Here is a 12,101-nt window from a genome sequence, read left to right on the forward strand (position 1 = left end):
CCTTCTAATTAAACAGTTATATACGAATCATGAGAAATAACAAGTTCTATGATGTTCATTTTGCATTATTAATGAATAAGCTATAATATATAACGTTAATAAATTTCTTTCGTTCCATAGTTTTTCGTGGCATAGTCAAATCTCGAACAGTTCATGGAGATTTAATGCGTCTTGAAGTCGACATTCAAAACACATGGCGTATTACTGGAGCAGCTGAACACTTATTACCTAAAACAGCATCGCCAAATCTACCAGCCTATCGAGTTTGGTTACGCATCAAAAATAACTCGGCAGATAAACGTCATTCACGATGTCTATGTCCAAACCTTCAAGTTGGTCAATCATATTTGTTCATAACACGTTCGCATCAGGTATTATGAAATAATTTCAATGCTGATTTGTGTTCATAGTAAATTATTTTGTATATGATAGAACTATTAAATAAGTTTATATTGAAATAACTACACTTAAAATACAGTTAAGAACAACACATACTTAAAATGAGATAAGCGTATATCAATCACGTAGTGTTGATTAATCAGTACTTCTGTAGTGGCTGTGCTTCGTTGACCAATCACCCTCGTAACCGTTATCATATAATCCTCAACGGTGTTTGGAATCAGAAGGCAAAGAGAAGCAGTGACTACAGTTTTATTAGCAGATAACTCAGACCACAAAGCAGAGAGGCAACTACTAAGTGAGTCAGCGAACCGAGAGTGTAGTGTCAAATGTACACGTATATGTAGGGAAATGAATGGATCATAGAATCCAATTAAGCAGTTATTAATCAAGCTATCAGAATGAATATATGCGTAAGCGGTAAACAATGTTCAAGCATACATATTTCATACAAGCACGACATTAATAAAGGTACAATAAGTTTTTATAGTACGGATGACTTTGTCCGCTAATTAAGTTAACAAAAGGGGCTTAACTGAGTTAAATGAGAACAAACTCAATTGCACGTGAGTTGCTATACTTCGATTAACTAAAAAGTAAACTATTTTTTGACTATTTGCTCACTAAGTTGGGTTTAATTTCATCCGCCAGACATCACTTGAACTACTAACGTTCATTCTTTAACTAATTAAAGTCTATTCTTTTTCCTCATTACCTCTCTCTAATAATAAGTTTTAAAATTTTCTTGATACCACCTTCAATACAACCTTTCTATTATACAATTTTGCTGTAATTGTTTACAAGTCACTAAGACCAATTATGATTCAGAGGCATCAGTAGAATCATCTCAGTTTAATCATTATCAATGTTTGCAGAATGAGCTGTTTTAAAAAGTTAATATTAAAGACAATTTATAGAGGTATTATATTATGTGATATTGTAGTGGCTTGGCTTCGAGATTATTCCGTATGTTTCGTTTATCAAACACCTTGATAACCGTTGTCATATAAATCCCAATAGTGTACGAGTTCAGAAGACAATCGTCACCAGAACAAACTTCAGATAGAAGTGAGCTATCCGAATTTCTCAACATAAAATTAACAGCTTCTTTTGTTAACAATAAATTCAATTGGTTGTTATCATACAATATTTGTCTTGTTATTGTCTGGATTTTATTTTAATTGGGTTTCCTCTTGACTAGGCTCTTGACCTTACGGTTGTTTAGAATTTTTCTAATCGGTCGACAAACATGACCTATTTTGGTTTGAAAATGAAATTTATTGTTGACAAAACATACTGTTAGTTATGTGAAGAATAACTCAGTTCTATTTGATGTTTGTGCTGATGATATTGTCTGAAAATACAATAAAAGTTGCACTATTAGATCACCCAGCATAAATAACAAAACTCCATCAAAAAAACAATTTTACATGTTCTTTATAGTCAATTTTCATCTATTTAAACAAATAGATAGTGTATCATATGCTTTAATTATTAACTTAAATAGCTATTGTGGAACTGATAGGTTGATTGATTTCAGTTAATTTTGTCAACTGTACAACATGTAACGTTAACTGGAGAAAAGCCTATTTATAATTTATATACATAAGTATATTGCTTCAAGTACTCAATCTCCTGTCATCTATGGGATAAATCATATACAACTATTATGGTTAAAGTGACTTAATGAATATTTCCTGCTTTGATATAAGCATTTAATGTGTGTAATCATCTCATGTATCTTGCCATTATTATAAACTGAACATTCGAATCTAAATTCATCCTTAAAACTTGTTCTCATTTCTTAAAAAGTATATCATGTTTAGAAATCGAAAAAAATTACACCAAAGTTGTATTTTTTTTTCTCTTCATTTAGACTATGGTATTTGTTTCTTTTAATATCTAAAATAAATTCAAATGAAAATGTTGCATCAATAAATTTCAATCCAATTTCATCAAAATTTTACACTTTAAAAATTGAATATTTCACATAACTAGTGTTTATATTATTCCCGAGTTTGAAATTAAACCATAGAGGTTAAACGTTCGCGCGCGTGACCGATAGGTAATGGGTTCGAATCTCGTAAGGCGGTATCGTGAATGTGCACTGCTGAAAAGTCCCAAAATAGGACGAAACGGCCGTCCAGTGCTTCCAGGTTTTCAATGATGGTCTAGCTTCAATTGACTCATGATCTCAACTATTTAAATTAAAATATTTGTTAATTTTCGAACAAACCAAAAATCTAGTAGATACTCTATTAAATTTGTATAATTGATGAACAATAGGCAACTAATTACCATATTACAAAGATTATTGAATAGTTGTTTTGTATATTTAGAAATCAATCAAAATTTTTTTAGTGTTTATGAGGAAAAAATAGCCTAACTGGGTTCACGTACCTAGTGATCAATCATGAAAATAATCACTTTTCTGTGATAAAGAACAGTCTGTTAGTCAGTAAATGTTGGACGAAACTAGGTGATCTAATGTAACTTATGAGTAATCTCTTTATTGTATAAGGTCTTACTGTACTATGAAGCCGTCTAAACTATGAACTTATGATTCTTTGACGATTAAGCAAGAGGTCATTTCGACTATTCATGGCTCTTTAAGAAGTTATGCTTGAACACACCATAAGTTGTTATTTCAATAACGACAGAAGTGTTTAAATTTTCAGCTGACTGATATAATAATCATGTGCATCAGGTAGCTTAATTAAATATATAGTTATATAGTCATTATTCAATTGGATCCACACGACATCTGTCTTTATTAGATAATTTAAAAGCAAAATATATACCATGAACTTTTCTTCCTGACAAAAAGTTTTAGAAAACTAACGATAAAACACATTCACCTAACGAATAACAATATCAAGGCAAAAACAAACAAATTAGTTTCAAAAATTCCAAACAAACAATATAATATGGATGGATTATCAAATACACTTGATGGGTTATTAAAGGTAAGAGATGCAACACTCAAGTTTCGTGGGGCGATATTATAATTTATGAACGAACCGATCAGATTTAGGATAACAGATCTTGGATTTTGGCGCGAACTTCATTCACCCATTTGTCTAAATAGCGTTTTGACATTATAGGTGATGTCAGTTCGTGTTGAAAATCATAATTCGAATTCCTCACACTAGTTTATAACCTTCATTTAGCCCCAGTAAGTAGATGGGCATTCTCAAGGTCACTTTAGAGTCGCTCAATGGTCGTCTATAAATTATAGTTTCACCTTTCGTAGTGGTAGAAAGGTGAAGCACTTATTTTAAGACAACTGATCCTCTTTATGAGGTCAAAACTCTAATCATTCAGTATTACAGTTGAAGATATTACCAACGAATAAATTTCTGATAAGTTAAGAACACTATCAAACGACAGACAGATCTTTATCAGTACTAAGGAATAAACAGATAATATAAATTACTAATCAGTGATCAGTCAATGTACTCAAATCTGTACTTGATAAGTAAAAAGCAACAAATAAAATATATTTTCAATAGTTGAGATCATGAGTCAATTGAAGCTAGATCCCCTTGGAAAACCTGGAATCACTGGACGGCCGTTTCGTCCTATTGTGGGGCTCCTCAGTAGTGCGCATCTACGACCCCGCCTCGCGGGATTCGAACCCATGACCTATCAGTCTCGCACGCGAGCGCTTAACCACTTGGCCACTGAGCCGGCATCCAACGACCGTCCATTACTTCCAGGTTTTCCATGGTGATCTAGCTTCAATTGACTCATGATCTCAACTGCTGAAATTACTACAATCTCCACAAAACCCCTTCTGATACTAAATAAAATATACCAAAAACATTTTCATGATGCAGTCATTCAGGTTTATTTCTGAATGATAGAGTTATAAATGATAAATAAACATAAATAAATTATTATTTGGATATTCTGATAATACCAGTTGTTGTTGTTGTTGAAATTTTCGATATGCATTACATTTAATTTTTAATTTTAGAAAATAAATTCAACTTTCATTGAACTTAATATTATTAACAATACCAAATGGAGTTTCCATGGCAATCCATACTTTATAATAATTTATTTATTTATTTTAACACATAGATATTGGTACAAGGAGGCAGCAAATACATATGCGCCACACAAATCTCATTGGATATGTGTGAGGGCTGTGATACTGCACAAGTGCCCAAACCGAAGCAGGTGGTTTTCTTAGGGGCCACTCTCCGAGCCTTGGACCTAAAGGTCTTATCCACAAGACAGTGGAGCATCGTGAGGAGATGCAGTCCCATGGTAGTCGGTGACCAACGACTGGTTCATACGCCCTTTGTTCCCACAGGATACTGGAGCCCATGTGCACCATTGGTTTGGAATTCCGTTAAAGCGCCGGACATTCACTTTTCGTCCTCTCATTTTCGTAAACAACACCGCCGCCACGAGAAGGCAGTGAGTAGGACTTACCTGGCAGAGGCTATATACGCGTGGCCATGTGAGAGCATTTCGAGAGGGAGAGCGGACTCTTCCCACTCTCGGCCGTACTAGGGCATTTGGGGGCATTTTATAATAATATTTAATTAATCATTAAAAACAGTGAGGACTTTTTGAATAAATAATAATGATAATAATAAAGAAACACTTATCATTGGAAATGTATCGAATAAAAAATAGTTTAGTTTTATATTGCTAACGATTGCACTACAAAAAAAGTATTTTGATGATGATGATGAAGATGATCAACTATGCACATTTACCAATAAAACTTGATTATTCCAACTCAATAAATCAATAGAAATGATAAATATATCAAACTTCATTTATAATTTAAATTTCCATACACGCTTTCCTGATCAGAATAAATAGAATATTGTAGAAGAGAGAGGTTTTATCAAAGGTATATATTACTATACGTGACTGAATATCATAAATCAATGACTGAATAAAAGTTTAAACAATCTGTCAAGGGAAAATTCTTACCCTACTCTTGAACTGATTAGGATACAAACAAAAACAAAACCGAATTGACAGTATATGGATATTTCTAAGATGAGATAAAACTGGTCTAGATTAACTGAAGATGCGTTTTGTTTAATATTCTAAACTATAAAATACCTAATTCAGTTGATCAGTTTGGAAGATAATCATTCTTGTAGGAAATGTAATTAGAAATTAAATCATAAAGTACTAATTATCTATGACTAAGTTTAAAAAAATGATTCCATGAAATTTACAACACTAATTAGCCATTCTGTTGAATTACCAATAAATATGGTATTACTCACTTATCAGGTCAGGGTTTATGTACTCGGCTCTCAGTCACACTGTTTATATGAGGCCTAGTGATATAACTTGACTGATCAAAATAAAGTAGGTAGCTTGAGGTTCAACAAGGTGTTTGGTAGTTGACTGCCTTAACCACTTCATTAAACTAGATTAGGCAACATAAAATTTGAGCTTACGGATAAGTATTGATTATTGATATCTGATCTACTTCCGATTCGATTGAATTCCACCGGTTACAACTTTTTTTAGAACTTCACAAACCCATCTTGAAGTGGCTTAATGATTAAGATTTAGCTAAAACAGTTTTTTAAGAGAACTCATCGAAGAAAACTATTTCATCTGTTTCTGTGTTATCATTTCACTTTGATACATTACTCTAAATAATTCACTTATTGTATTTGGATAGTTTGAAAGTAAATACCTGATGAACGTAGTGTTAAAGACAATATTTTGAGGGCATATTATTTCAGTTTACTTAACAAATGATCTAACTATCGTACGAAAATGTTATTCTAACGACAAATTTATTTGACAACAAAAGTACTCATCTGTTCCTGTTAGCTTTATTGATGTAAAGTAGATGGCAATATTTTGTTTTTCAATTTCAATTTGCTATATTTCCAAATGTAGTCGATTTGTGATGTAGTCCAGCTATCATCTATTGTTGTCGGTGATAACTGTTTCACTATGGTTCGACTACCCTCACAAGTTGCACTTTCTCAAAAAAAACTTCACGAATTCATTTCAAAATCAATCACTAGTGAACACGTAATTACGATTTAGTTGAGCGGTCTGTCTAGGGTGATCTTGCCTTATCTGTTTCCATTTGGAGAAGTGAAATATTCTCAAAGTGTTTTATTGTTTACATACTACTTAGCCAAAGAATTTCATTTCTTTTTCAAAGTTCAAATATTTTAAGACAAATAAGCGTATCTGCCAAATAGAATTTCAAAACAAATGAGGTCGAATTCGTAGATTATAGTTAAAAAAAACGCGTGTGTTTCTAACTCTAAACAATTGTTTGGTAAGTGTTTAAATTCAGTTTCATTTACGTCTATGTATTGATACTAGACTACACAAACCTACGAATACTAATTATACGATATAGATAGTGTATCAAGTGTAAATGTCAAGGTTATAACCCACATTTTCACCAGCACAAAAGTAATACTAACAATATATATATATGAAGCAATAAACTATATGAGTCACTTGTTTAAAATAAACTGAATTTCGTTTAAAATCTGCTGTACAACTGTGATTTTACCGGTATTTTTTTTAATTTACCACACAGGTCCCATATGGCGATCGAATGGAGTTATTACTTGATACACATAGTGTAGTATTAAAATGGAGAGAATCATGGAGAAGACGATTGTCAAAATTTGTACGTCGTGCTGCACGTGAATCATGTGATAGTGAGAAAAATTCAGTTGTTGATGACGACAATATTGATGATAACAATAATGATAAATTAAAAAGAACTCGTCAAGTACAACGGTTACGTCTAGGTTCTGATTATTACTCGTCAAACAATCAAGGGAATCAACATAATCGAATACAATCCCACACTTCACCTTCAACATTATCATCGAATTACCAGTTGAATAGGTTAAGGTCACCCACAAAACTACCATCTAACAAATTAAAAAAACAAATCAGTCAATCATCCATCATTTCCGACCCACATAGTTCTAAAGAGGATAGTTTAAGTTACCCACATGATAAGGATAAATTTCAATATATAACCAATAAAAATATGTATTCATCATTTTATTCAAATCAATAAATTCAGGTTAAAATATAATTACAAGAAATGAAATACTATATCATGGAAACAATGTTAACTAGTTAAATGTAGTTAACAATATCAATGTACAGTATTAGTGTTTTGAATATAATTCCCCCCACCCTCGAAAAAAAATAAATAAAATAAAAACATCAAATAAATTGAACTATCAAACGGTGAGCTTTTTTTTTAACACAAACAAACTATTTCAACCATATTTATTGATTAGAAGGGAAAAGAAAAAAGCAATTTATTTATGAATCAGGTATAACTAATAGGCACAAAATAAATAAATAAATACTTGTTATAACCTTTAAATAATTAACTTGTCATGGATTGAGATTTTCTCATATTGAAAATAAGTTAATAATAATTATATATTTGTGTTGATATACAATTACTATTTCATTATTCAATTAATTATTTGTTCTATTATCTATCAAAAATCGATCATTATTATTCATAAAATTAATTATACTAATTAATGATAAATATTAATTCATTTACAATAGAATCAATATTATTTATTATTAATATATAGTTTAAATTGTTTAAATAATTAAATATAATCATTCAATATATTTATTATACAATAAAATTTCAAATGAATATTCATTATTGAATTGATATAATGTAAGTTTCAAAAAAGATAATTAATGTGAATCATTTACATTGATGTCTAATAAATTTCTACCTCATATTCTATTTCATTATTCTTATCACCCATTTTCTTTCTTCTTTCTATATATATATATATATATATTGTTTATTGGTTTTAATTATTTAACAGGATTATTCATTAAAACAATATATTATATTGATTATTGATATAAAAAAGAAAGGTATTAAAGGATTTGTGTTTATATTTAATTATCTATCTATATGTTGTTTTGCTTTAACCATATCCTTTCCTTATAAAACAAAAACAAAAAATCATATTCATATCAAAATTACATTCTAATGAAAAATATATTATATTCTGCTTACTATTTTACATTTTCTAATTGAATATAATTTCACAATTGAATCATTGATGAAAGTAAAATCTTCAATATCTTCGAAAAACAAGCTTACTATATATATATATATATATATATATATATATATATATATATATATATATATATATATATATATATATATATATATATATATATATATATATATGAAGAGTAAATCCTATTAGGTTAACAGTGATTTTTTGATTAAACTTATTTTGAAATACATTGTCAACATGATCTATTTGCTAAACAAAATTACAATAGTTAAGATCATGAGTCCATTGAAGCTAGACCATCATGGAAAATCTAGAAGCACTGGACGGCTGTTTCGTTCTAGTATAGGACTCTTCAGCAGTGTGCATGCATGATCCCGCCTTGCGAGATTCGAACCTATGACCTACCAGTCTCACGCGTGAGAACAACCAATAGACCACTGAGACGGCAACCAGTGGTGTTAGTGTCTAACTTCAACTAATCCGAGAAATTGAGCGACATATCCACCATTGTGAGTTACTACCTCATAATTGACCCGATTGAACTCCATTGATCACTGCTTCTCACTAGAACTCCAGGATATACATCTTGAAGCCAGTCACTAGTGAGCATTTGTCGATCAGCATCAGAATGAGTTTTGTGGAAATTGTAGTAATATCAATAGTTGAAATTACTTTAAGTTTTCAATAATATTAATGAATGCATTATATTTGTCATAACTTGTGGCCTTGTATCCTATTTATATATAGCATAATGATACCACCAATTAGGGAACAGTGATTTATCAACCGCACCAATGATAAATAAAACTTGTACAAGCAGTCTAGAGACTTTATCGGTCCTTCTTCCAGCCTAACCATGACTGTTAATTCCAGAACATTAATCTCAGCCTCTGAGATATCAAACATATATTTCAAACATACTGGTGCGGCTGTCGTTATTCAAAATAATCCTTAAACTTCGTATACAGTTCGGCTTGACAACCGTCACTGGATAACACCCCCAACGGTATATTAATCAGAAGGCGAATACGAAGTGTTGATTACGTTTATTATGGGACCACACACAGATATCCAAAATTACAGGTGCGTTGAACAAGCATGAAAGAGTTGTGCCGAAAGGCAAGCGAGCGAGCGAGTGAGTCAGCGAATGTGAGTACGAGTACAATTAAGCGAGAGAGAGCAGCGAATATGAATAAAATGGACATATATATACATAGTGAAGTGAATGAATGAATCATCGAATCAATTTAGCGGTTAGTAGTAAGGCTAGCAGCGTGAATAAATGCGTAGGCAGTAAGCAATGCTCAAGCATACATTCGCAGCAATAATAAAGATATAATGATATAGATAAGTGTTGTTGTACGGACGATTCAGTTCGTTAATAAGTTAACAAAATTGCTTAACCGATTTAAATGTGAACAAACTCAATTGCACGTGGGTTACTATAATGGGTTTATATACAAACCAAACAGATCACATCGTGCCATAAAATGGAAAATAGCGTTTGTACAAGACCAATAGACCAGGCAGAACTCAAGAACGTTAAATCGTATAATAATAGTCTATGGGTCAAAATAAAGCTTTTAAGAAGAGGAACATGAATACGCATAGTTTAGCTACTTATTAATTTTGCAATAAAAATATATGTATCGCATTTGTCTACAAGTAGTTCTCAAGAGTTACCATTCATAATTCTCGCCGGGATATAACAGTATCAAACACTAATTCATTAACACGTCAGTATTTCATTCAATTTGAATTATCCCGTTGTGAAGAATTTCCACTGAATTATGATCAGTCTCGGTTGACATATGTGTATCGTGTATGGATTGTCTCTAAATAGTCATTATGATACAAGTTCATATAGAATAGATGGAATGTGGTTAGCAGTGGAATGGAAGACTTGGGTTTCTTCCTACTTGGAACTCGTCAGTTGGATGTACTTGCATCCCAAATCTGATGTTCATTCTAAGACAATAATCCAATACCATAGTAAACTCAATTTTAAATGGTTTGGATCTAGTCTTGGAGTGACCATCAACCATGGGATGCAGGTACATCCATGTGACGAAACGCGCGTCCCGGATTCAGACTCAGTAATCGAAATGTTGATATGCTAGCTATGGAATTTAATAGTTCATCGTACAGCTTCAAATTGCCCCCAAATGCCCTGGTATGGCCGAGAGTGGGGTGGGCCCGCCCTCCTCGAAATGCTATCACACGGCCACGCGTATATAGCCACCGCTAGAGAAGTCCTACTCATTGCCTTCTCGTGGCGGGGGTGTTGTTTACGAAATTGAGAGGACGAAAAGCGAATATCCGGCGCATTAACTGGGTTGGTGGACATGGAGATTTCACCTAGGGGAGTCGGAAAACCCCGATTTCAAACCAACGGTGCACATGGGCTCCAGTATCCTGCGGGAACAAATGGCGTATGAACCAATCGTTGGTCACTGGCTATCATGGGACTGCATCTCCTCACGATGCTCCACTGCCTTTTGGGTCAGACCTTTAGGTCCAAGGCTCCGGGTGTGGCCCCGTAAGAAAACCACCTGCTCCTGTCTGGGCACGCAGGCGGTATCACAGCCCTCACACAAATCGAATGATTTATGTGGCGCATATCTATTTGGTACCTCCTTGTACCAATGTTTGTGTTTAAATAAATAAAGCTTCAAACTGACTGTGCACTTATCTCTGAGGAGTCTAAAAAATATAAACGACTTATGGAGTTAACAAACTAAGGTTGAGGCAGTAACTAACCGATGGAATTAAAAATTCGAAACTTCAGACCCCATCTCAGTAGATCATCCTGGATTTCTGACCGCAAAGTGTTGACTATGATTATATATGAACGCCCTTAAGAGGAATACTAAACGAGAACCAAATACTTATTCAGTGCTTTTGAGTTGTCAATACTTATTCAACTGATAAAAATTACCCTTAAATGTTTTTCCACTTTTTTCATTTGATACATTCAGTATACAATCATAGATTTATTGTCTGAACCTAGTAAACAAATTATTATGGAAATTGACTCAAACATTATGCTCAAGGTTAACCCGTATGAAAGTGAAAAATGTGTGGCTTTTGAAGGTATTAAAAGGGTCATTTTATCTGTTTAACTTGAAATATGATTAGTTTATATTTACCAAAAGTGCTGGTTGCTAAAGAATTTACCGTGACACAAAAAAACTCTGTACTAGAGAAATCATTGTACACGTGTGATTATGCTAAAACTGAATGCAACATCAGTTTAAATCCCACTGTCTAACTTCAACTTGGACAGACTAGTATCACTACTCTATACCTAAAAATGCCTTGAATCTAAAGAGATTTACCTCAGACTTTTCACCTAATAGATTGCTAACCAATAATTGATCTCAACATTTTTGAGGATGACTTAACAAACATATGATAAATTCACTTGGTATTGTTTTGCTTGAATCTTCCCATTGAGGTTTAAGACTGCAATTTATCAGTCTGTTATTGGCATATGTGCATACTGTGCGTCTGCCTCGATATTGCCTTATTTCACAAGCTAAGATGGATAGTGGCTAGCAGTCGAATCCAGGACGCGCATTTCGTCCTTTTTGGGACTTATCAGCTGGATATACAAACGATAATTTATCTAACATATGTAATGTACCATTTGGA

General features: G+C 32.6%; 1 protein-coding gene across 1 annotated transcript in view; it reads left to right on the top strand.

Moving 5' to 3' along the window:
* The window catches only part of DNAJC12 (DnaJ sub C member 12), an 86,427-nt gene extending 77,988 nt beyond the window's left edge, over window positions 1-8,439 (top strand). Inside the window, exons 7-8 of the mRNA XM_051211963.1 lie at window positions 121-371; window positions 6,956-8,439. Of these exons, the coding sequence (XP_051072090.1) occupies window positions 121-371; window positions 6,956-7,450 (746 nt within the window). The 3' untranslated portion in view covers window positions 7,451-8,439. The remainder of the gene's footprint in view (window positions 1-120; window positions 372-6,955) is intronic.
* Window positions 8,440-12,101: the final 3,662 nt, after the last annotated feature.

The sequence above is a fragment of the Schistosoma haematobium genome, chromosome ZW, assembly GCF_000699445.3.
Source record: "Schistosoma haematobium chromosome ZW, whole genome shotgun sequence".
NCBI classification, from domain to species: Eukaryota; Metazoa; Platyhelminthes; class Trematoda; order Strigeidida; family Schistosomatidae; genus Schistosoma; species Schistosoma haematobium.